Source organism: Vanellus vanellus (assembly GCF_965231255.1).
Source record: "Vanellus vanellus genome assembly, chromosome: 12".
Lineage (NCBI taxonomy): Eukaryota > Metazoa > Chordata > Aves > Charadriiformes > Charadriidae > Vanellus > Vanellus vanellus.
Window position 1 is genome coordinate 6,755,442 of NC_138917.1, and position 26,775 is coordinate 6,782,216.

Genomic DNA, 26,775 nt, shown 5'->3' on the forward strand with positions numbered 1-26,775 from the left:
CGGCCGCCGCCGCCCGCTCTCGCGCACACGCCCCGGGGGGAAGGAAGGAACCGCGGCCGGACGCCCCGCCGCCCTCAGGAGCCCCCGCCGCCGGCTTTTGTCTGCCGCCCCCGCCGGGAGCCGACCCTCCGCTCGGCCGGCGCCCGCCCGGCAGCATGGACCCGGCGCTCTGAGAGCGGCGAGGGGGACCCGCCGGGGGCGGATTTGGAAGTTTGAATAAGGATTTTTATCGCTTCCCTTCCCCCCTCCCCCCCCCCCCCCTTCCCCTTTCTCCCCCCTCCGGTGCGGTTCGATCCCTTCCCCCATCTTCCCTGGCAGGTTCCCCCCGCCACCTTCAGCGGTTTTTTTTTTTTGTTTTTTGTTTTTTTTTCTTTTTTTAATCCGCCGCGTGGGGTTGGAGTTTTTTTTTTATTTTTATTTTTATTTTATTTTATTTGGTCTACCCGTCTCTACCCCTCACCCCCCGTAGAGACCGGTCTCCCCGGGCGGCCGCCGCCGAGCGCCACCCCCGACCCGCGGGGCTGCCATGGATCGCACCGGCGGCTCCGGCGGGGGCAGCGACCGCAGGCAGACGGAGGAGAGCAAGCCGCTGCTGGGCGAGATGTCCGCTCCCGAGGGGAATAAAATGGGTGCCGCGCCGTGCCGGAGAGCCCTGCTCCACTGCAACGGCATGAGGTACAAGCTGCTGCAGGAGGGGGACATCCAGGTGTGTGTCATCCGGCACCCCCGGACGTTTCTCAGCAAGATCCTCACCTCCAAGTTCCTGCGGCGGTGGGAGCCCCACCACTTGACCCTGGCGGACAACAGCCTCGCCTCGGCCACGGTAAGAGCCCGCTCGGGCCCGCCGACACCGCCGTGGGGGGCGGCCACAGCGTGGCCCCGCCGCCTCCCACTCCCCCCCCCCCCCCCCCCCCCCCCCTCGCCCCGCCGGGCATCTGCGGGGACGGAGCCGCCGCGACGGGGATTGGGGGGGACGTGGCGGAGGGGACGGGGACACACACGGGACCTGCGCCCCGCTGCCGGCCCGAGCGGGATCGGAACACCCCCCCGCAGCCGCCGAGGGGGTCGGTGTGGGGGCGAGGAGGGGGCTGGGCTGGAGCGAATCCCGGAATGCCTGCGGGGATTTTTTGTTCCCCGTCTTTGTAATCCTGGGGAGATTTAATTTTGCAGTTTCGGTGGGGGTTTTCGAGCAAGTCTAGTTTTCCTCCATCATCGTTGTTATTATTCTTGTTCTCGTTCTTGCTCTTTTTGGCTTTTTTTTTTTGGCTATTTTTTGCCCCCCCCCCCCCCCCCTTTTTTTTTTTTCTTTAATTCCTCCCTTCTCAACACCACACGGACATGAAATCGCCACCTTGAGCCATTTCTATCCGAAACTGAAGTCGGCAGATATCTGCTGGCTCGTTGGCCAAGTTGGAGGTGAGGGAGGTGGAGGATGCTTTTCCATGCGAGAGCGAAGGCTTTCGGGGTTTCCACCGTCTTCGCTCTGCTTTGTTTCAGGCCTAGTTTTGGGGCTCCGATCTGGCGGTGGCGTCCCCTGCCCAGACACTGGCAATGGGATCGCAAAATACGGGGATTCCTTCAGGGTTTTCTTCCTAATGGAAAGCAATGCAAGAGAAAAATGCGAGGAGGTGGTATCGACAATACAAAAGGTGTACAATAGACCGATACAACCTTTAAAAACGTGGTTTATATTTACACGTATAACTTAAAATTTCGTGGCTGGTATTATTTGAATAGTCGTATAGTATGTGATGTGACTACACCCAAATTTTGCCTAATAGCGATTAACACAGCTTGCAAAACATGCTTTACACAGATTTTTAATCATTCAGGACTTCCATCATGTCCTTTTTTGATTTATATGTAAATGTCTCATTTATCTCAATGGCTTCGTGCTGGCCTTCCTATAGGACACTCATGAGATGAGAGAGTGGATTGGCTTTTGTGTAGATTTCTGTTAATGGTGTATTTAAATGGGTTCCATCCAGGCTGTGCTGTGCTCCGAGGTTGGATTTTTTTCACACTTTGGTACGCAGGCTCACAGCATGTGTGTAAATGTCGCTCCTGCATCATGCTCTGCTGTGGAGTATTCAGAGCAGGTTTTCAGTGGGAGCTACTTTAACCTTCAGGTAGGCCAGCTGCCTGTTCTCACGGAGCTCTGTTTTTGTGCCACAATGACATCTCTGCTCACCGTTTCCACCGGGCTGGCGAGGATGTTTCCAAGGGAGTATTTTTCTTTCTTTGATAGAACTACAGTGTAAAGGGAGAAGGAAGACTCGGTTGATTGTTGCTGGAGAAAAGCCCCAAAAGACATGAGCAGAAGGCGTTTTTGCAGGTCTTCATTTTATTAAGATACCATCAGCGTAGAGGGGAAGTTGAATATCAGTGGAGATGAGGCATTTTCCTGGCAGTATCCACAGCTGATTATTTCTGAGCAGAGGAGAAGGATACCGGTAGAGAGAGGCATGATCATGCTTCAGACGTCAATTTCTGCAGTGTGGCAGTGCTAGGCTTGAAGTTGTATTTGTACAGGAGACATCAAAGTCTGTTCGCTGGCAAAGCTGTCACCAAAGATACCATCTCTGAAAAAATTTCTGAAGTCCTACGGGGTCGTGCTTTAATTACCATTGAGGTGTTCTCATTCCTAATTATTTTATGTATATAAATAGTAAGAAGATACTAAAACCGTACGTACTATTGCAGGCTCCATTTTGTTAAACAGAGCTTTTCGTGCTTGGTCTTGCGCCTTATCATTTTTTTCCAGTGCTAACTCACCAAGTAAATACCGTTCACAGAAATATCTGTGCTTTATTATTTCAAGTAGTGTCTTTGGTTTCCAGGGAATAATTAGGGCACTGGGATAAGATCCATGTTCACTTGTTGCCTGAATGTACGTTTAGCAGGTATGTTGCAGACATTGGTTCTGTGATATCTAGATTTTACTCTTTTCACCTAAAAAAAAAATAAAATAAAAAAAGTGATTTAAGCAAAATATGTGGTACTGTAACCCCCACCCCCTATGGAAGTGGGGTACAGGCACAATGCCCAAACCTCTTGCAACTGTAGGTAGATATTTAAATGCAACTAATTTAGTTTTCAAGAGCTGTGGAAAAATATCCATACTGTCCATTGAAAGTGAGCATTGGGAGCACTCAACAACTTCGATAACAAGGTCATTTTTACACGTAGGGCTTTCCACAGGCAGGGTGCTTTATGAGCAACCACTAATTAATCTTCACATCATCCTTTTACAAATCCTCTGGCGTGACGAGTTTTACTGCATTCTATATAACATGAATAAAATTGAACAGGAAAATAATGTCACTTTGTTTTGCATTTGAAAGCAAAAGTTGTAATGACAGCTAAATCCAGATCTGGCAAATTACATTCCTGAGTACAGTGGGTAACTTACTTGTTGATTCTAGGCACTTTCTATCCTTTTCATTGTCACTTGAGACATATATTTGAATTAAAGTTTTCTTCCCACAAGCCCTTACTTGTCAATGCCTGGGCTGCGATATTGGAGTTAGTGTATCTTTGTGTATGGGTTATTCATCTGCAGTTTTTTCCACAGGTAGACACTGTATGTGCCCACATACAAGTCTCAATAATGAGACCCTACCTACAGTTTTTTTTGCACAAGGTAACTACTGCTGTTGTTAGTTTAGGCAGTTGTGTGTTTTGTGCGGACAAGATAGCTTTCCATAGCAGTGGCACTATGCAAGAATGCAATGGGACAAGTGTTAGGCCATCTTATTTTGGCAAAATTTAGGGAGGAAAGAAGTAATGTTTTCTACAAAGTGCTTTTTTTTGATCTCAAGTGACTTTCAGTTAAAATAAGTCCATGTTCATAAAAAAAATTAAAATAATAATATTCTGAATTGGTATATGCACTCAGTTAACAAGTGGAAAGTCATTAGCATGTGGAGTGAAGAGATCCATGACTGTAGGTGTTGGGACTTTATCTGATTTACCTGTTGTTTCCATTGTTTGCTTCGTGTTTCTCATTTCTCAAAGAGTGGGTTAAACATAGTACAGTTCCACCATTACAGTTTCACTCGCATCTTGTCCAAGCTTTCATTCTGGTTAAGTGTTTTTTTTTTTTTTTTTTTTCCTGAAAGTAAATACAGATCTGTAACTTTTTTTATATAGGTAAATGCTAAACTCCCAGTAGGAAATTTTGATACTTACAAACTTTGTTTGCCAGACAACAGCTTGCCTGGGGATGAATCTGACTCTCTCCCCCAGGGGAGGAATAATGTTTATTTTATAAACACCTACCAAACTCAAATGTAGCACCCTTAATTTTTTTTCCAGTGAGATCTGTCCTTGCACAGCTTGAAGGGCAGTGATAGTAAAAACAAAGACAGAAATAAAATCTAATTTAATATTCTTTGTGTGATTTTGTGTGTGTGTGTGAAGAATAAATCTACGGCTATCTTCAGCAGAAATGTTAAAATCTAATTTTCAGTAGTTTAAAGGTAGCCATCATAACTGAACTTCCATGCGTCTAATATCCTTTTGCCTTGACCCTTTCACATTTCTGCCCTGCTTTTCTCTTTCATTCTTTTTCTTGCAGCAGTTGGGAGTAGATATTTGGGACAGTGAGCTTTAAAGTACTGTGTTGCAAGAAAGACTTGTGATACATATGTATATGCAGCAGACTAGGAAAGAATAAATAAGTGATTCATTTTTGCTGGCTGGGGATGACCTCTCTAATTCCCATCTGGGAAGATAAGACGTAATTGAAACCATGAAGTTACTTATTAATATCCCTCAAGGAGGTGGAAACTTTGGCTTTCCATGCCCATTTCACATTTCTTGGTATTGCCTTGGCAGGTGAATTGAGTGTAATGTAATGTTACATTCAAAGCTGGTGACGATCCTGAAGAGACTTGAGTGTTTTCTAAACTTTTTCCTGTACGGAAGTGATGTATGAGGACAATAGTTTATTGACAAGATAGCTAATCAGAAATATATTTGAAACAAGAATGTAAGTGGATTAGGGAACTGCATTTATATTTTCTTCTAGAGACAAGAACATAGCCAATTAATATTAAATGAGGCAGGGCAGGATGATCTGTTTCAAATAGAAGTGGAGTAGAAAGTTGTCTTCTAATTGTTTTTTAAAATTCAACAATTCTGCTACTGCATGTGTTTCAGCATGCTATTACGTGTCTTTCCTTCCTTCTTTTGGTAAAGACAGACCAAAAATTCCTATCAAGCCGGACTCATTGTTTACTTTAGCACAGGTTCCCATTAGTTAGAAAAACACACTTTTAAAAATTAAATTTCCCTTGAAAAACAATTAGCTCAAATGGGAAGTATTATACAGAGCTCAGAAGTTTCAAAACATTCGTATAAGAAGAATTTCTTTAAAGTTTTCCTGGAAAAGGAATATTGTAGCATTATCCAGATTCCAAACAGAATGATTATGAATTAGCTATAATAATAAAAAGTAAAATAAACACTCTATTCAGTAAACCAAGTGCTGTCCTTAAGTCTGGTGCTATTGATGGGGCTCTACAAATGGCACTTAATGTGATGGGCCTACCATCACTGCCTGTACAAATAAGTATGGACGCATAAATAACAGAGCAATTTAAGATCATTTTTTTGATCTGTTACAATAATAAAAATTTATTTAAAAATAACATTTCTCATTGTTTACTTGTTATTTACTTGTTATTTACTATTGCAAATGATTGTTTTCATTTGATAAGAAGTGGTACCTGTGGGTTTCAGGTGTACATGTTTTTGCCAATTCTGGGTTACCCTGTGGCTATCTATCAGGTGTTTTCTTCAGGCACATTAGAAAGAGCATTGAATCTCATAATTTGTGTACAATCCATGATAATTTAGTATTCTCTGCAAGTTGAGAACAAATTGCTCCATGTTATCTATGCTGTTGAAATTGAGATTCAGTTTCAGAAGTGAAGGCAGGCATGCGCCTGCATTAACAAACCCCAAATTTTCCTGAAGACTTGGTGATTTAATGGAATATTACTCTGTTGTGACAAATTTATTTTATTGCTATATTAGTTTGTAGCTTGGCATGAGAAAACCTGAAATGGTATTTCTTTAAAGTTGTTTAATGCCTATCAAACATACCTTTGAATATGTAGTTCCTGCAGTGGTTAAAAAGCATATTTATGAGTCAGTAGTGTTAAGGTACGTGTTTATACGTCACAGAGTTTATATAAAATATGAAAACAGAAGCTATATTCATTGATAGAGTGAGAGCTCTTAAGGCTATTAGTGTTAACACCCAGCCAGTAAATTTTATGTGTTTAGGAGCATAAATAAAAAGGATACTCAGAAATACTTCTGCCTCATTTTTCGTTTTGGCTGGGGAGTAAAGATGTGGTGCTAGCCACTGTGTAGTGGTAATAGTCCTCTGGAGGAAGCTTGTAAATTGCCTCTGGTCCTCAATGGGGACTTGAACCTGCATCAGAGTAGGGACTGGAGGAGCTCAGCATCATCCCTCACTGTACTGGGCCTCTGCGGAGCTGTGAGATCATCTTTATTTTTTTGTAGTGGAACATCATAGCAAATGATGGGAAGAATCTGCTGGATCATCAAAGTTGGACTGTGGTCCTTCTAGGAAAGGACATGTTGCTCTGAGAAGCTGTGGATGCCCCATCATTGGAAGTGTTCAAGGTCAGGTTGGACGGGACTTCAAGCAACGTAATCTAGTGGAAGGTGTCCCTGCACATGGCAGGGGGGTTGGAACTAGATGATTCTTAAAGGTCCCTTCTGACCGAAACCATTTTACGATTCTCTGAAACACAAGAAGGATGTTTAGTTTTTCAGAGGCAAAAGGCTAGGTCGAGATTCCCATCTGTATCACCGTTTCTGTTTGCAAGCTCAGGTTTGTGTTAGCAAGAGTGGAAGAACAGAGACTGAAACCTTGGTCCACCCAAATAATTGACAGAACTGTGTATACTAAGGGACCTTTTTGGAGGAAAAAGGTGGTAGGTTTACTACATAGAGGGGAGTGATTTTTTGGAACTGTGTAATTTATAGCAGATAATTTGTTTGTATTTTTGAAGTTCCTAAATAATAGATGAGTTTTAACGTGATACAATAAAACGGCTTCTTTCATTTCTTTCTGTGTTAGTAAGCATGGCTGGACTAGTAGGGTTTTACTTATCTCCCCACATAGGATTTATGAAAGAAGAGACCTACCTCAAACAGTTCAGGCCTTTTGGAGTCTTTAGAAGTAATTAGATTGTGGGTTGCATGGGTAGATTGTGGCTTGTTTATTAGTGTTTTGAGCAGTGCTAGTTGCATCAGTTTTGTTCTGCGTCTGCATATGTTTATAGATATGTAGTGCTTAATTCCATAAACAATCACGCGTTTAAAGACGATGGATGCTTTAGTATTTATAATCCATATAGAGCACTTGTGCATGTATGTGCACTCAAGAAAATAACTTTTTCGCCCAATCTGATGGTGCAGTGTCATTGGCAGTAATGCTGTCTTAGGTAGCCCTGGCCTGTGCCGTTAACTCCTGCATCTGTGCCACACCGCATCAATCTGTCTTTTGTACGTGCTTAACAGTTTGCAGGGTCAACTTGAAAAAATCTGTGTGAACTGGCTGGTGAACACTTTCTCTGTTTGAACCTTTTGCAGATTTGTTGTCTCTCAACTGAATCAGGGAACTGATCTGTTTCAGCGTATAGTCCGCCAGGCTGTTGAGGAAGAAGAGAGGGAAACATGGTAGGCTGGAATTGCTGCCAAAAACAATGTATTATTGAATCATTGCGTAAAATTTTCCTGTTTTGCACAATATTTAAGAATGCAGGGGCAATACCAGGAAAGGGAAAAGACAGTTGAAAAGCATACATTATAACTGAACACGTCAATGGTGAATGAAGTTTTAGCTCTTGTGGTTGTGGAGGAAAACATGAAGAAGTCGGAAACAGATGCTAAATTAAAAGGCCTTTGCTTCATAGGCTTAAAAATCAGGAGAATTTAATAATACTCTCTAGGTTTTGGAGGGAGGAGGTCTTGTTTCAGGGTTTGTGGACATTTGATGTTACCAATACTGGCGTTTCCAGTACTTTAAGTGATTTCTTGACTTTGGGCTGTCCCATGACTGATGGGACAGGGCCAGTAGACTGCGAAATACAAAAGCAGGTAATGTGCCAGGTTGCAGACTCTGGTGTCCGGGGCATAACTTTATCTGAAGGCTATTTCCTTCTACTTAAATCTGAATTTTCAGTATGGTTTTTAAATAATTTTAAGTATTTTTTCCTTTTTTTTTTTTTAGAAACTTAGGAAAAAAAGGCATCTGTTTTTTCTGCATTTGAGCACTGCTAGATGTGTGCCTGTTACTAACTGAGCTCAAGAAACACGTTGCAATGACTAAGATCCGAACTGGAAGTACACTTGGTCACGTACATTCTTGGTCTCGCTCTGTTGAAATCAGTAGGGTAATTTGAGGAGGGGGATTACCATTTATTGCTTGTAACCTGAATGGCAGGATGTGCTGTTCAGAAAGCCAGAAAGGTTCAGCGAAACATCACCGTGCAGCTTTCAGGTTGGCTGCTAGTTGGGGGAGATGGCCAACTCCACTGTTAGGCTTCTACAGTTCTCTACAAAATAGAGCCCTGCTTTTTTTTCTTTGGTTGGCAGATCTCGAGGTGTTGAGCAGCCTGCACTAGGAGAGGCTCTTTTATGAGTGAGAGGCTTGCTGGAAATTTACCTGTTAGACAGAACCAGTAGAGAAGCTGCTGCTGTTTCACCCATTTTATGCCAATGTTTAGACAACACTGTCCTGGTGGAAAGTTAGTTTGTGACATTACTTTCTTCTATGGGGAAAACTGGGGCTGAGGACAGAGAAACTAGCAAGGTCTGCTGACTGCAGTCTGAAAGCCCTGGCAAGGACAGCAATGAACATCTTCCAAGACGTGACAGACGATGGGACCAAGTGCTTCTTCTGCACCTTCATATCCTGCAAAGCTGGGGAAAGTAAATGCATGTGATTTGCTGCAGCGTATTGATGTTTAATTATTTGGTAGAGTTGTAGAAGATCAGCAAATGTTAATTACTGACAGGGCAAGTTTTGTGTGTGGTGTGTGTGGTTTTCTTTTTTTTTTTTTTTTTTTTTTTTTTTGTTAAAATTTGCATCCCCATAGCTGAAAATTCAAGGTACCGTGGGAGAAAAGTGAGCTGATGACAGTGATGCAGGGAAATGCGATCTAGCTTGCTGAGCAGCCCCAGGTCAGGCTGCACCAGGGTCTGTGCCCTTCTCATTCAGGATTCCTGGAAAGGTCCTGCCAGCCACTGCCGCTGCTCCACGGGGCATGCAGCAGCTCCCTCCTGCCTCTCTTCCCCGGACAACGGAGGTTTACTAAGAAAACAATGCTGCTTACTGCAAATTGATTACTTTTTCCCCACTTGGTCTTGTAATTTGCTGAAATGCTGCTGTGGTATGTGGTCCTGGCTGAAGCTTGCATGAGGGTGAATCCTCTACAGAGGCAGTTACCCCCTTTTAGGAGGCATAGGAAGACAGTGCTGCTGCTTTGCTGTTGTCTTGCTTGATATTTGCATATGTAGCCATTTTCACTTTGGAGGGAGTGGTGAAGTGTGAGGTTTAAAATGGGATAAGCCCTTTTATGGGCCCTTGAAGCTTCTCTCTCTTGTCTGTGAGAATTACCGCTTGTTTCAGGGATAAGAGCTCTTGCACTTTTCAAAGTATGTTGCAGTTTCCCTGAAGTTCTTGTTCCTGTGACCGAGAGATTGCATGGTTTTCTCATTGGATGAAAAATTTAAAAGGAAAAATGGCTTTCACTCTCATTGAGGAGAAGAATAATAACCAGGGCTTCAAAAAAGATGAATAAAAAGTGAATATCCAATGCATCTCAAATTCCAGATTTCTAATTTAATGATACTAAGAATGGGGATGTCGAATGCTTAGAACTCTCGCTAAACGGCTATTGCTTCTTGGATTTCCAGTGCTTAAAGACATACTGAACAAAATAAAATCTTTTTCTCCTTTCGAAAAATTTGAAACTCAAAGCACACAGAAATGGATTTAGGTTTTGTAAGATTTTGTTTATGAAAATGCCATATGTGGTATGATAAATGTTGCCTGAAGAAGGCTGAGATTAAGCTAAGTCAGGGTTTTTTTTTTGAGAATACATAATTGTATTCTTAAATATAATTATTTTATATTTATATTTTATATAATATTTTTCTTAGGCCTAAAGAGAAACTATGTTTGCAAGTCATAATTAGAAAGAATATTTTTTTTCTCTTATTTGTAAGTTGTACATATTTATGTATAAATGTCTATGAATATTTTATGGATGAGATTTCTGGTGATATTAAGCCAAAGGTAAGGCAAGAATTTTGTAAACAAAAAGGTTACCTCCTTCTTTATTTATGTATAGACAATTAACATCTAACTGAGCAAAATTAGGTAATTGTATGTGCAGGTAGACAGTTTAGATAATTTTTAAAAGAAAACTTTTTTCTGTAAACCTGCTGCAGATGCCCATGGTGTGTTTCAAACAGTTTGTTTCAAACGATATGGAGCAGCTATTTCTCAATGGTAAAGCTGTGATGTTGCTATTTTACACATGGCAGTAGTTCTTTCTTCTGTCTTTGTCTGTTTTGACTATTTGAATGTAAGCTTTTGGGATCGGCAGGTGTCTTTTACCATGTAATGGGGTTCTGTTGTACCACAGAGTTTTTTGTTAGCTACTGTAATACAATTAGTGCATATTGTGAGCAGGCTATGTTTTTGCTCTATCTGTGCAAGTGCCTAAAATAAGACTGAATGACTTCGTTATCCATTTTCAGGGATGGACATTATTAACAGTAAAGTAAAACTGCTTTTAAAAAATGTTTCTGAAACTTACCGAGTGGAATCCAACTTTTTAATCAAAATACTAAGGATGTGCATGTTTTTTTGATAAATATGAATGTCTATTTGACTTTCTGTGAACAAAAAAGAGAGGGATTATTTTTGGCCTTTAAAACAATCAGAAAAAATGATTTTTGGATGACAGTATAATGACTTTGTTCTACAAGTCCTTGGGTTTCAACTTCACTGTGCTTCAACTGTCTCAGAGTGCTGTATGGTCAGTGTTTTTATACATGGGGAAAACCAAGAGACAAATAAATGTAGGTCAGACTTTTCAGACATGTCAGCTACTGTTGGTTCATGCTTAATCTCAGCTGGTGTACTCATCTGTGGTTCATTCTGGAGTGTTTTAGGTTGGACACCAAGAATTAGTTGCATGTCATGATAGTATTAACTGAAGTGCCTTGCCCTAATGTTTATGATAAATCACTGGTAGGAGTTGGAGCAGAAATGAAGTTTCTTTGCTTTGGCTGCCAGGCTTCATCTTCCCTCCTGATTTTGATGGCTGTTCATTTTCTTAATGGTTGTAAATATCATTAAAAATCGGTGAACATGTGGGAGAGTGACTGACAGCAGAATGTGGCCCAGGGTGTTGTGCTCTTCTTACTACCCTTCAATCTTCCTGCAAAGAAAATATCTGTCGGGGAACCAGGTGCCAATCAGTTCAAGTCTCTTGCTTTCTGTGTCATGCATGCTTTGTATGTTCTCCTAATAGTCCCTCCTGACAACCTACCACTTTGCTTTTGCTTTAGAGGCTGTTAAGACTGATTTCAGAAGTAGAGAGTAAGTCAGGGAAACCTTGACTGCACTGAAATTTTCAGGATGAGTGTGATCTTGCAAAATTACTATAGAAGTGGGGTGTTGTGATCTGTTTTTGAAAAAAGATCAGCAGTTCTCTCTCTCTTCTCATCCCTTGGATTTAATGTACAAACTTTTTGATGTTGAGCTCTTAAAGTTAGGAATGACTTGAGAATAATATGATTGCAGAGGCATCACGTTTCTCTCTCATACAATGTAAGCTGGGAAGAAGATTGGAAACTGAAAGTAGAAAGCTATATGGACTCTTAAATAGTGGATGTATGAGCCATTGGTATAAGCTGCTGCAACCCTGCAGATATTTTTCAGTAGCTATGCAGTCATTCTGGTTGTGGATCCAAGCGTCAAGTTGTTCCTGGCAGCTTGAAAAGGTAGCTGCATGAGAGATTTCTTTGCCCTGGTTGTTACCATGCCAGGCAGGGCACTGGACGTCAGTGATGGAGAGTTGTGAGAGCGTGCCTTCCTTGGACGCTCTGGCTCCACGATGCTCTGACTATTGCTGTGGTGTTCTGTCATCTGAATGTTTCGCTTAGTACCTTGGCTCTAAGAAGTAAAGTGGGAGGAGGGGACCAAAACTGTGAAAGGCCCAGGGATTCTTTGAAGAACATCGTTTACTTTTGCAGCAGAGATTTCCATCTACTTTGAACTGTGTTGCACGAGATCCATACGTGTCCTTGTCTTGCTGCTCAGTAGTGAAATGCCCATAGTTTGAGTACCTGTTCATTCCTTGTGGAAGATGAATCATGTTCGATGAAGCAGTTGCGTTCCTTACCCAACAGCAGCATAGAACAGAGGTTTATTTGGACGTCTGGAGAAAGAGAAAACAATGTCATATTACAGGTGTTGTTCAGTCATTGTTAAACCAGAAGAAAACCTGTGCAATAGCTGTAAACTTCTACCTTTAGTAAATAGGTTATAGTAGCAGGATTATGGAATTGGAAAAGGAGCTGCAGCTTATTCTTTCAGTGCATGAATATTGGTACTTCTTCACATATTCCTTACAAAAGGAACAGAAGCTTCAGCTGTGTACTAAGGGCTTGAAGTAGTATTGTTACAAAATGCAGCCAGTTTTCTTTCCCAGTATGTGGAAGAGAGGAGCATTGATGAAAGATTATGCAAGCACAAATTGTCAGTCATTACTTTGTTTAGTTTTTCTTTCAACTCTTCATAGGCCTTTCAGATCCTTCAGGTGGGCTTTTTTTTTTTTTTTGTCACTATGCTATTCTGGTGACTTTTGGGGTAAGTTTTTAAATTTTTAACTGAAAAGGAGCCTGACATCCAGAGGCACAGAACAGGCTCTTCCTCCTCTCCCAGAGGAGCAAGCGGCTTGAGTGGAATCCTGGCACTGAAAATCCCATCTGCTTTGCAACCAAATAATGTGGACATTGAGGAAAACATAAAACTTGTGCTGGCACAGAACTTTGTTGCTGAAGGTGAAAGTACGGACACAGTCAACATGTCTCGTCTGACTGAAAACACGTTTTCTAAGGTTAGATAATTCATCTTTTGTGATTGCTGTGAATGAAACAGGAAATAAAACTGGGAAACCTTGAAATTAAATGAAATGTGCAGGACCAGACATGCACTTTGGTATTAAATATTGACATACCCCTTCTGGGTAACCACTTTGCCTTTGGAGCCCAGCATTTGCCTGAAGGCTGTAACGTCTTCTTCCTCTTGTGTTTACAGTGAAAAAAATATTGCTATTGAGAAACACTGCTAATTGCTTTTCTCCAAACACTAACTTATGCTTCTTTTGGTGCTATGTCACTGCCTCCCTTGAAATTAATCTTCTCTGATTTATTGTAGGTTATTTCAAATGTCCCCAGTGACTTGGGTTGGCTAATGTACTTTAAATCTGGTGAAATCAAATCTGTCGTGGGAGTTGACCGTGTATAAAGCTGCTCCCTCATGGAGACAGATGACATGGGAAAGTACTGAGCCCTCCTTGGTGCTTGCCCAAATACAGCACCAATCCTCTGTTGCGTTAAACCTGTGGACTGGCGTGTAGGTTGGTTGGTTTTGAAGGGGGAAAGGAAAGAAGGGAAGTGATGGTACAAAAAATTTAAACAAAGCAGCTTCAGGTTAGGTCGGATCTGTGTGCTCCATCTGAAAAAGGAAATCTTCAAGTTAGTGACTGCAGCGTGCTTGTGATGGGAGCTTTTTGACTCATCTTGAAGGGATTTAGTCCACAGTGCAGCCTCTTGATGTGTGCACGGCCTTCTGGGGCAGCCCGCAGCATGCGAGGCCTATGCCATTGTATATTCACTTTTGAATGCAGTTTAAAAATAATGGAAGTGTTTAAATTTGATGCATTATATGTTTCCTAATGCCTCTTCATTTATCATACCTGCTTTAACTGAGGTAAAGATGCAGTGCTGTGTTACATTATCTAGCTTTAACGTCAAGGGTTTGGGAGGTTGTGTCTTTTTACTTGTCATATTTTCTTAGCAGAAATAGAAGAAAAAACCCTACCCTGCACATCTTCTTGCCTGTACAGCCTGTACCTGGAGATCTTTAGAGAGCTGCTGTCTTGAGACCCTTGTGTCTGATCTAAGACTTGCTGTGCCTGGATTTCACGTTACCCGATTTATTTTTTTTTTTCTTGCATTTGTAAGAAAAGCCTGTACAAACAATACTCTGCTGTTCCCAAACTCTGTGAAGTTTTCCCCTTTGCTTCCTGTTTTTGTAGCGTGTTTGTGAAAAGACCTTGTCTTCTTTGCACTGGAGTTAGTGTTAATGTAAATGCATTCAGTGTTAGCTACTGTGTCTTCTAGCACGTAGGGACCTGAGTTTCTCTTCAGCAAAGTCTTTATTTATGGTATTTATTACTCTTTATTTGTGGTAAGACTAGATTAAAAAAGACTTGTGCATGTAGAAGTGAAAGCACAGGCAGTGTTAAATTATGCAGTCATGAGCTTGTTATTTCCCCTCCCCCCAAGTATGCAAGCCAGTTAGTAACTTAGTGATCTATACATGAGGCTTTAATTGGATATATGCCCAGAGTGCAGATTAATATGGAAAAGCTATAAAGGCATGGGTTCACAAACTTTATTTGACCACACGAAGACCGTCTGCATGATCCCATGTGGAATGTGTGAGGGATTCTCAAAACAAAGAAATACCTTCATGTATTTGGGCAGATCTGCATGCAAACCACAGGATACAGAGGTGATGTCTCTGTGCTAAAGTCAATAGACTGTTGATTAAATAGGACTTCCTCAGCCTAGTGTTCACTTCATGTTTCTTAGGAATGCTTTAGGTGGAGCAGAGGTGCATCTGTGGCCTCTGTGTTATTTACCCAACTTACTAAGTTTTGGTTAAGTTTTCTTCTTACGATTTGATATAATCTTGGCTGCCTTTGGGAGGTAAGGGGGGGAGGCAAATCTCCCTGTAGTGAAATGAAAGCAAGCAGATGTCTTGACTGCAGCTGGCTAGAGATGAATCATTTAATATAAACTTGCCTGGAGAACATGATCTTACTCCTCTATAAACCTATACTCTAGAGGGAAGGGAGAATCCCCATTAGTCAATGACACCCTCCTGGCCTAAAATTCCAGTGTTTCTAGTTTGCAAATCATATGCAACACATACAGACTACTAGCTGTATTCAGCAAAGGCTTTCTCAATTTTGAAAACATTTGTAACACGCTTTTTTTTCTCTTCTGGGATTTTTTTTTCTAAACGAAAATTACAGTAACCCTAAATGTGTAAAACCAGCCACAGTCACACCCCTATGTCCCCCAAACCAGTTGAATAATGATAAAATCTCTCTTAAATTGGCATAGCATTGCAATAAAGAGTTTGCTGGCTTAGGAGAGCCCTGTTGCTTTCCTGACCCTTCGTATGATAGGTGGTATGCCTTTCTGCTCTCTATCTCAAAACTCTCTTCTTCCTCTTTCTGCTTCCCCATGACTTTCTGGAGAGGGCTGACGTGTTCAGAAATGAGTGGTGGCCCTGGATCTCACTGTGGAATGGTGCTGAGCTTGGTCCTACATCTGGGTCCCAGAGTGATCTACTGATGTTGGCTTCTTCAGCCTTTGCTGTCCTGTTTCCTCCTGCAACTTAGGAGTCCTGTGCCAGGATAGCTTTGCAGTTGATTTGTAATGTAGCTCAGCCCTGGAGATGTGCTGCTTGCAAGCCTTCTACAGTTCAGGCTGTCTTGGTACTGTTTTTTATTCTTGTTGCCATCCTCTGCATGGTTGTATGGCACACTCTTTGGTTGTTCCCTGAAGATGGTGGGATGGAAATGTTATCTCCCTAATCAGCATGAAGACTGGAGAGCTGACGGTAACTATGCTCGAATAGTTGCAGTAAATAAGGTAACCCTAATTAAAGTTTTGTGCAAGTAGTTTCAGCATTTGATTTCAACCATTTGCCTGACTAACAAAGACTGGGAATAGTCCTTAGCTCTCTGCCTGCAGCAAGAATATGGGGATTGAAGTGACTCATTCTCAGGGACATGGCACTGGGAATGAGGCACTGCTGTGGTTGCAGATAATTCCCTGGAAGTCTCTGTTGTGCAGAATGCATTAATTGAAGAGATTCATGAGCTGCTTAATGTCACATCACTTCATTTCCTCATCAGGGAACTCGAAGTCTCATCCGTATAGCAAAAAACAGGAGCTTTCTGGTTTTGAGTAAATCTTAACCCTTCTAAAAAGAGGTTGTATATGTTGCCCAGCACACTGTCCTGTATTGAACCTGTTGCCGTGTAACTTGAATTTTTCCTTCCCATCCTATCAGCTGTGGGGAAAGAGACAGGAGTGTAAAGACGTGCATTTCTGAGTGCACAGAAGTGAGCAGTGGAGGCGAGGAGGGAACTGTTTGCTGCCTGTTTCTTCAGTGACGTGCAGCAGAAGGATGGATGCTTCCTGTTAGTAACTGATCACCATCTGCGATGATTGCATCAGTCTCAGAAGAAGTGGCATATCTTCATATTCGAGAGACAGGACGTGGCATAGGATACCCCTTCAGAGGGCTGGAAATACAACGTGATACTGTGTGGTCTTTGCCTGTTCCGGCGTGGATGGGAGCTTACATATCTCTGGGGAACATACTCCTGCAGAGAGTAGCGTGTCCCTAGTAGGCAGATCTGATGTATCGTGTAGGCAGCAGAAAATAAACAGTGCAGCCCACCGTTTGCAGATTTAAACTGGAGAAGGGAATGTGCTGCACTTATGGAAATCAGCCTTGCTGTGTGTGACAGCTCAGTTTTCAGAATCAGATGTACCTTAATTCTGGTTTTCCCCAAGCACCTGTGTTTCGGACTGTCTTGCCTGTTGCAGCTAGATCTCCAGGTGAGATCTAGTTCAGAGTAAGTCCTGTGGCATTTCCCATATTTTATCACATGGTGTCTGAAGACACTGCTTCAGCCTGAGTTTTTATCCCTTTGAGTTTTATGACATACGAAACATTGCACAGAAAAATACAGTTTAACACTTTAATAGCTACTTGTTTAAAAAAAAAAAAAGGTGTGTGCGCACTTTTCTCATGTTTTTTTTTTTACTAGAAATTAGTCAAAATCAAGATTTCTGAAGGTGATTGTATCTTACAGCTTTTGATCTGATCCTTGACCAAGGAGAGCTGGTCAATAAGAGGAGATGACTTTTCCTGTGGCTTTATGTGCTACTGCTATCTGGAGTTTTGGGAGAATCGATGAGACTTTAGGGCTCGACTTGGACACCTTTTGTCTTTCTAGCATCTAATTCCACCAGGAGGTCCCAGTTGTTTCAGTTGCATGACTCAAGCTCGCATCTGCCACGAACAGCCATAACGTGCTAGCTATGCTCTTTGTCTGTGGCAAGCTGGTTAAGTAATAAGAAGTACCTTTTAGATCCACTAATAACTGAGTTTTCCTTCATCTATGCCTTTGGGAACATTTCAGTACTTTGCCTGGCAGTGTATCACTGCTCTGAATTGTGTGTGGAAAAATGTCTGAAGCAAATTAAACAAAATGACTTGTGAGTAAAAGATCAAGTCAAAACACTGTCGAGATGAAAATCATTGAGTTGATAGGTGCAGTCTATATGTAACTGGGAAACTTTTAATGCTATCAGGAGAAAAAGTTGACCATAGTAGACAAAGTTGCACTTGAAGTTTCTCTGACTTAAAAACCCTAATCTCTTTATTCCTGTGACTTACTATTTGTGTGGTCACATGACAGGATATGATTGCGAACACAAGGAGTCTTAGTGGAAGATCCAACAGGTTACCTATTTCAGCAGAGCCTGGCTTGAGACTAAATCTCAAAAAATTGAGGTGGAGAGAGTGGGAGTGAAAAAAATAAAATTATTCTTCTGGCATTATATTTGTGGCTTGGCATGTCTAGATCCTGGGAGTCCGTTCTATTGTTTTTACTCATAGCATCTTTCTCTCTTGTTGGGAATTACTAAGAGTTATTTGGCATCTGTAACATACTAGTAAAAACAATCTTTAACTACTTACAATTAATGCATTGTGTAAGCTGGCAGTCACTGATTTAAGGGGATGGAATAACAAACATAAGGACAATGTGAATTCTGCATTGACTGGCAACGTATGTCAGAGAAAGAGTTGCTTTATTTATCTGGTGCTGAATTGCTTTAGTGTGTGGACTTTTAAATAAGCAGTGCTTTAAGAAAGTATGTTGGTTGCTTGAGCTGAAGCCTATATCTTGGCTGAAAAAATGGCATAATTTTATATCGTCGTATGTACCGTGACATGAAATCCTTATGAAGAGAAGATGTTGTCATGCTTTCCCTGTTGTATCTATCTGGTTTTACTAGGTGGGAAAATAAACTAGAGAGAGACCTGAACTGGTTATACTGAAATAACATTCCTGTGCCCTTTTGCTTCTGTCTTTTTGTCTTTTTTTTTTTTTTTTTTTTTTTTTAATTAGGATGTCTTAGTGTAAAAACAAAAAAGCCAGGTTGAGATCCAGCAAGTGAATGAATGATGGTTTTCAAATGGTGACACTTGGTTTTGAGTTTTGTTGTTCTTTTCTTTTCAAGAGTTAATCCACAGCAAGATACTTAAAGAAACCAAGGTACTTGGACTCATTCCTTTTTTGGGAGCACTTTGTTGGTTCAGATTTCTATGATCCCTCTTTGGGCTATCTCTTTAGGATGTATATGTATGTCTAATTCAGTCAAGAACTAGGTAGGACAGTACTCCCTTTGCTTTGATTCTTTTATTTTTTGAGCATTCCTTCCCACATCAAAATCTTACAAAACGCCTCTGTTTCCCTATGGAAAGAGGACCCTTTTACTGAGAGCTGATGTTCTGGGCAGTATATCCGAGATAACTATAGATGCTACAGGAAGAGAAAGCAGCCTCAGGAACAATAGGGAGGCTTTAAAAAGCTGTTTAATTTGTGCCAAGCTGCTACTTTTTTTTTTTTTTTTTTTTTTTTTTTTTGGTTGTCATAGAAATGTGCCAGTCCGTGTCTCTCACAGATGAGCTCACTAAATGAATGGCTGTGCAGGATGAGTCTGGTTTCAATGAAGATGTTTATACTTGAAGAACACAGATGGACTTAAACCACAGCCCAGAATCTAAACACCCCTGAGCTCCTGGGGGAGGGGAGTGATAGGAAATGAAATCTGGATTTTATAGCTCAGGCCTGCATCTGTCCTCCTTGATTTGGCTTTCCGAGTTATTATGGAGAGGAATATTATCTGCAGTAAAGAGGGTTTGTTTGTTGTTGGACTTTGAGGGGGAGGATGATTTTATATTTGGCCCAACTCCATTGGATTGGAAGAACTTCCCTGCCTAGATGTCTTTGCAGGACCATCATGACTGAGGTTAATTGGTTGCAGAGACATTATGCTAATGTACAGTCTTTAGCAGGTAATTATTCTGTCATTTCTGTACTTCTGCTGCTCTGTCTTTTGAAATAAAATATTTTGAATGAGAGCTGACAGTGTTATCTCCCGCACTGCATGTAAAATGCTGTGATATAGGTTTGGTAGAAGTTTACACTTAAATTTTGCTGGTGCAGAGGGTAGAAGCAGCATCAGGCCTGTGAAATACTGAAGAATTTGCAGACGACACAACTAATAATCTTCAATGAGGTGTGTCATTGAGTGTTGAACAAATGTAGTGCAGTCAACAAACATGGTGTACTATTCTGAACGGGGCGGTGTTCAGTGTGGGCAAAAATGTCCTTTGCAGGATTTAATCTCTGGATTGTTTGCTTACGAGCATAATTCTGTGAATTCTTTTTACTTCCAAGAAGCCCATTAATTCTTTATTTTCACCTACCTTTGGCACTGTCAGAATGCCTCAAAGGAGCTTAGGTGTAAAATGACAATAGCTACAGTATCTCCAGGGTTTTCAGGTATCCGAATGATTTGTTTATCTGGCTATCTTGCTTTCCTTGGTTTTCTATTCCTGGAGCTGGACTGACGGAAATGATGCATGTTGCTGAATGCAGAACAGTCCTTGCTGTGCCAAGGCATGTACTTGGAAGAATGGGATACTCTGTCCTATTAATTGGTAAATATAATCAAGAATATGGAATAAATGGAATAAACTGGCTGGGTTTGGTGGTTTGTTTTTTTTTTTCTTTCTTTTTTAATGTTCCCAACAAGTGGAAGGTAGCATCTTTTTAAATGAAATCTAGCCTTGACAGAAGTTTTCAGTGTTGGAAAATACTTTAAGGACTTTCCACTCAAACCTGTTTGAGTATATTTGAGCCTTGACTTTGGTCGTAGTGTTGAATTCAGCTGTGAAGACACTTTTCTTGATTCTTTATTTTTGCTTGTTATTCACTCTTAAGTGTCCTGCTTGAACTTGTATTGGTACACAGGTTGGGCTAGAATTGCCTTGCCTTTTAATGAAAAATATTTATTTTAAGGTAAGATGGATTCTTCGGAAAGCACAGTTTCTATGCAGAGGAATTCCTCTTCTGCTAGCCTGACCTGTGTTCTGTGGGATCTTAAAAGGTCCCAGCACTGTTAAAGACCTTGCTCCATCAACTGATCTCATCCTCGGAGGGGGAAGAGGGTCTCATTCATTACAGTTAGTGGAGGTGCAGCCTCATGCAGGCGAGGACAGTACATGCATGTCACATGCTGTGAATCTCAGCACTTCACTGGTGCTTGCTGTCTTGCAACTCCAACCAGTTAGGAAAGATGCAGGTGAGGAAAGTGTTGAATAAAACCAAAACAGCTGATTTACCCGAGGTAAGTAAAAAGCCAGGGTTATGGTACCTGTTTCCTGCTTCCCACCAAGGGGGTGGTCAGCTTGGCAGGGACTGCAGGGCCAGGAGCTCCTTTGCTCCTCCAGCTCTGCCACTGATTCACAGCCCAATGGGAAAGTGTTTGGGAGCCCTGTGTGCTTTCCTAGTGTAGAGATGGTGTTAACAGACTTTCTTACTGTAGGTATTTATTTTAAGGGTTAATCAATTGGGCATCATCAACTGGAATTTTTGAGGCAAATTCATTTTTAAAACTACTCGGGTTTTCTGATAGAGCTTTCTGAATAATTTGTCCTCTATTTCTTCTAGTTTTGTAATAAATAACAAAAATTCACAATAGCTTTTTCTTTTCCCAAATCTATCTCCTTCCTTCATTTTTGTAAGGGCCTCCCTGGAAAAGGAGTGCACAACTGACTACATTGTATTTAAAGAACTACAAAGTGATCAGCTTGACTGCTGCCAAATACATGGTATTAAGATGGAAACAGTTAAATGATCATTTAAATTTTTTTTTTTTTTCAGTTCTACCCTAGAACCCAGACCATGATATTTTAGACAGAAGGAAGTTTTTTGGGTAATGCCACTGTTTTCAGTATGCCCTGGATAGGTTAAAACAGTGCATCAGAACAGGAATACGCAATGATCATGTTTTTATAGGACACGTTTGCTGTCCTGCTTGTGTGAGAAGTTTGCAGTGATGCAATAATATTGAAAATTGTCACTTTCACTGTAGGAGCATTGATGCAGTACTATTGGAAATTACCACTTTCACTGTAGAAGCGTTCACTTTTTGTCTGAGGTCATTAAAATCATCTTGCTTTTACTTTTGTAATTGGTTTAGGTTGCCCTTCTTGGGGGAGAGGAGGCTTTGGGTTTTTGTTGTTTTTTTTTACTTTTAATTTGAAACACAGTTTTAACATTTGGATTGTTTGAAACAAAAACAAGAGAAGTCCCAACATGAACAGAGAATATTTTTAAAGGACTTTATGGCTCTAAGTTTCTAACGCAGTCCAGATGTCTCCTATCTCTGCTCTTTCTGTAGCATTTTCTGGCGCAGTGTCGTTGGATTTTGAACTTGGTCCAAGCTGTGTGCCAAGTCCTGAAATAAAGTAAATCAGTGAGTTGTTCTTGGACGTTTCTCCTTAATCCAAACCAACCCAAATCAAACTTTAGCTCTGACCTCAGGACTGCACATTCAAATATTTTCCTTTGCCTCCTCAGTTTCAAAGTAGCAAAAGCAGGAGATTACCACTTTGCAGTATTTAAACAGAGGCTTGCGCGACAGAGGCGTGCAGCTGAAACAACTGCGTTACTTGGGACCCAGTGCCTTTTAAAACACCAGTGATGTTTGCCAGCGCTGTGATTCTTCATCCTGATTCTTATTGTTGGGACCACACTGGAAAAGGATTTATTTGGAGGCGTGCATCATGTCAACAATTAGATAGCAACCAAAGGAAATATTCTGTAGTGCTCTTTTGCAGATGTTTCTGCCTAGATGTCTTAGAAATTTTCGATAGGAAAAAAAACAGTAACCCCCAAAACATTGTAACTAAGTTCTAGGATAAACTGACTGTAGTTTATCTTTCCTTAAGCAAGCACTTGTCTCTATTGTATTTAAGCACTCCATTGAAGTTGGCCTAGGATGCAAATAAACTGTGACTGAATGGGCCACCTACTGTTGTTTAACATTCTAGTGACAGCACCGTGGCTAACATGGGGGGAAAAAGTATTGGGAAGGTAGTGTTGTTTTTAACAACAGTTTGCTGGACCAAAGGAGACTTAATGGTATGTGACAAATCCTTCGCAGAACACCAGCAGGTTTGAGATCTGTTGGTTTAACTCTTAGCTTTTATCTTCTGATTGGCCAGGTTCAGATAAGTTTAATTAAACTATATCTATTTTCCAACCCGTTGTTAGACCCAGCTTCCACCGAAATTGGTGTGATGCCTTCCTTTGGCTTAGTGGGCTTTGCACTGAGTCCTCAAATGCGTGTGATCTGCTGGGTGTTTTGATGTAGCTGATGATCTTTGGTAGAGACAGTGGTCAAAACAGGTAGGGTGCAGGAGTCTGAAGTCTTTTCAGACAGTGCTGTCTTGCAGTGAGGAACGAGAGTTTCCATCGTGCTTTGTATTGGCCTCAGCTAATGTTTTTGGGATTCCCACTACGATTGCATATGCATATTTGGCTGCTCAGGGAATACTAATATAAAGCTTTTCTGTAGAGTAAAAGAAAGTCCCTTTTTTAAAAAGGGAGTAGCAATGACCATATTTGGTAGAAGCACAGCTAGGTAGGTTTATTTGCCTGACTGTATTATGTATTAGCTGGGCTAGTAGGATTACTTTATTAATCAGTTTTGTACCCTTGGGTCTTCAAGCCAGTATGTGTCTTTCTGGATAAACATGAAATCGATAACTAATAGATCCTGCCTTGGGGCCAAAGAGCACAAAATTTACCTTTCAGAAGTAGCCAGAACAGCCATGTGCATAAAAATAATTAATGATTTTCATGATGAATTCTCTAACTTGAGCTAAGTGTTCACTGTCACGTTCACATGCTATGTGGTAGCAGTTGGACATGCGATTACGAAGTTGTTACGCAACAATGAATACCAGGGACAGCAGTAAATGGGTTCTTTCACAGAGAAATGCCATAAAAAAAAGAAAGATTTCAGCCCTGGTCTGTCTTGTAATTCTTTCATCACTTGGCAGAGCTTTTGTATACACATGTCCGTTTCCTGTGAGATGCTGTGTTTGGTACTCATCTCTTGGTCGTTCAGGACTGTTATGCTTTCTGTGTGGAACATCAGGCATGGACAGACCATCATCCTACACTTCCCTTGTTTGTGCACTGCACAGGGATTTTTCCCCTGAGTGTGGACCTCATCTGAACTCTGTGTCAGAGCCTCTTTGCTCTGTCTGTTGGCTCCTTGCACAGGGGCTGGACCTGGTTGTTTTGAAGAGTGACCTTTCAATTGGGGCCGACCTGCTGAGCTCACTGGCGTGGGACCAGGAAAATGATTCCTGACTCAGTCTGGTCTTCTGCTGCTGGTATACTGTTGTAGCACCCTCAGCCTAAACACCGTGGTCTGCATGATACACCCCACATCAGAAATTACCCGGGTATGTGAAACTAGGTTCTCATCTCTGTCACATCAGGAAGGATGTAAAGAATTTTGTGCTCTGCCTTGGAGGAACTGGGAATCAGCCTGCCAGAGCAGAGGTACATACCAGAGTTGCGGGAGGTTTTCTTTCTGCTGCTCGGAGCTTCTCGCTAGAAACAGCTTAGCAGAGATGATGGGAGAAAGGCTGCGGTGGGCACAACCTTCATGTGTCTGTTTGCAAATAGATAAAAACTGCTCAGGAGATCTTAGGGCCTTCGAAAAAGGGATGGTTGGAGATAAAGCTCTGTCAGGGGACAATGATAAAAGAACTGAGGCTGAAAATGAAAGAGCTGCTGGGTGATAAGAGGAAGCTCCTGTGTTTTGAGAGCTGGACTTCAGCTAGATAAAAATCTTAAAAGCCCTGTGCAGATCCGCAGAATAATGGTCTTGCTTAGGTTTCGCTTGATTTTCCTTCTGCCACCCAGGCTGTAGGAAGCAGTTTTCATGCTTCCCTGGCAGCAAGATTTTTGAATGTGGGAAACCTGATAGTGTGTCTGCTTAACTACCAGACTTTGGCCTGGTGCCCTTTCTGGTTTCCTTATGGAGTAAGAGCAGTGATGGGAAGAATGTGCTTCTTACACATGTAGTCATCTTGGTGATAGTAAACTGTAACACTGATACCCTGTTTAGCCTACCTCTGCCTGCAGAGCCATTGCCACGGTACGTGGGGGTCACTGACAGGATAACAAGAAGTCTGCTTTAGGGTTTGAGTGCAAAAGAGAAACTAGAAGTGAAATTAATTTTTTTTTTTGTCTGATTTTTTTGAGAAACTGTAGGTGTTTGTTTTAAACTGTCAACCTAGTGCACATTAATCTAATTTACTTCGTTGAGACTGTTGCAGCGACTGTTAACGTGCAAACAGAAAGCTTCCACTGTATGCTAGCAGCAGTTTTCACAAATTAGTCCATTTTAACTGCACTTAATGTGGCCAGTTTGCCTGCAAAATATAAAGAGAATTTGCTTGGGTGTTTAAAAAGCTGTGCTACAACCATTTGGATACTTGCAGTAGATGTATGTGAAAAAAAAACCATGAATTTTGGAGGGTTCCCCCTTACAATTTTACATTTATAAAATTGCTTTAGTATCATTTTGCATGACGTTCAGGTCAAGGGAAGGGAATTTAAATAACACAAGTAAGAACAGCTACCCACTAGGAAGCCCCAGTCTGTGTCTGCGACTGATGGCTTACCAAATTAAGTTTGTAAAGCCTGCCAAACAAAAGCAAAACATTTTGAGTTATGAAAATGTAAACTGAAAATATTAAGGCATTGAGTTTCTACTGGAGACAAAAGACTCTTCTGAAATTATGAGAAAATAGTTTTATTTTATTTGAAATTTAATGTTTGTATTTTGTTTGTTTATATTTGGGGTATGTGTTTAGAAAATCAGCTTGCTGGACTTGTGTGCTAATTTCAGACTTTGCTTTCTGGCAGTCCCAAGTGGAAATGAAACTGTAGGTGTCAGGCATGCTAAAAATGAATTTAAGATCCTGAGGAATCAACAGCTAGGACTTGTAGGTCTTGATACTGTAAAATACCGTGTATTCTGAAATCCTGTTGGAAATTGAGTGCTCTGCAATGTGCAGAATTGGAGCCAAGAAGGTATTAAGCCAGGTAGATGTGCACTAGGAAGTGATTTGGCAAACACTCATTTCATCATGACAGAGCTATTTGTGATGGTAAATGCTTACAGGATCCTTATGCCTAATTAAATTGGGGGATGTTTGAATTGGCTACTCTGGCCTTTGGATTAAATCTTGAGACTTTAGTTCTGAAGAAGACTTTTACTTAGCATGTAAGTTACATACACACTAAAGAGCATGATTTCTAACAGTTGTTATTATTGGAGAGTGCCTTGGTTTTCTGCTGGGAAGTGTAATTTACAAGGAAGAATATTTCTAAAATATTTTAGAAGTTTTGTATATAGTACATGTCAAGTGGTAAACTGCTTATTGGTGTGGTGTCATACAGAGGGGCGTTTATTAGTACTCACTAAGATTGTCTGGTGTAGTTCTGCCACTTCTTACGATACCCGTTGTGGACTGTTACCCCAGTGAATCTGATATAGTGCAAAACCACATTGTGATTTATGCTTTGTAACGGGGCAGTAGTACCTGCCTGTCTTTGGCGGGAACGTGGAGCTTTATACTGTCATCCAAAACCAAATCCAAAGTCTGTGACAGAGCAAGAAGTAGAAGAACTTCAGAAGTCCAAGCTAAACAATGGAACCGAATAAAGATTTGAAAAAAAGATTGTCTTGTATACAGGCATTCCTAACCCTGATACAACCTTCTCTTAACATGGCAAGCCAGTTGTTATTACAGACACCTTTGGTGATTAAGTTTTTTCAAGTCAAATTGTGTTCAAGTTGTACAAAGATTAAAAAAAAAAAAGCTGATGAGCTCTTCTTTTAAGAATATTTCCTCCTGGAAATGCTCAAGAAATTTACAGAATTGTTCCAACACTACCACCCCCCCACCCCCCATCATGAAGGTTTTTTTGAAGGGTGATGTTTCTAATACTTGGTGACAGGTTTATATCTCCAAATCCTTGTACAAACATGAAATAAAGCATTTAACTATGTGCTACTGGAAAATAAGGTTCAGTGTTCAACTGTAGTGCCTCATTCAGCCTTTTCTCTTTCCAATTTCATTCACCAAAGAATTTCTAATAAAAGGATATTTCTTAGTCATGGGTGACTTGTTCGGTGGTGGTGAAGGTGTTTTCTGATGCTCTGTGTCTT

General features: G+C 41.1%; 1 protein-coding gene across 1 annotated transcript in view; it reads left to right on the plus strand.

Moving 5' to 3' along the window:
* Positions 1-526: 526 nt before the first annotated feature.
* Positions 527-26,775, plus strand: part of CMIP (c-Maf inducing protein) — a gene marked incomplete at its 5' end in the record, with an annotated part of 140,958 nt that continues 114,709 nt past the window's right edge. Inside the window, one exon of the mRNA XM_082489625.1 lies at positions 527-823. Coding sequence (XP_082345751.1) covers positions 527-823 — 297 coding nt within the window. The remainder of the gene's footprint in view (positions 824-26,775) is intronic.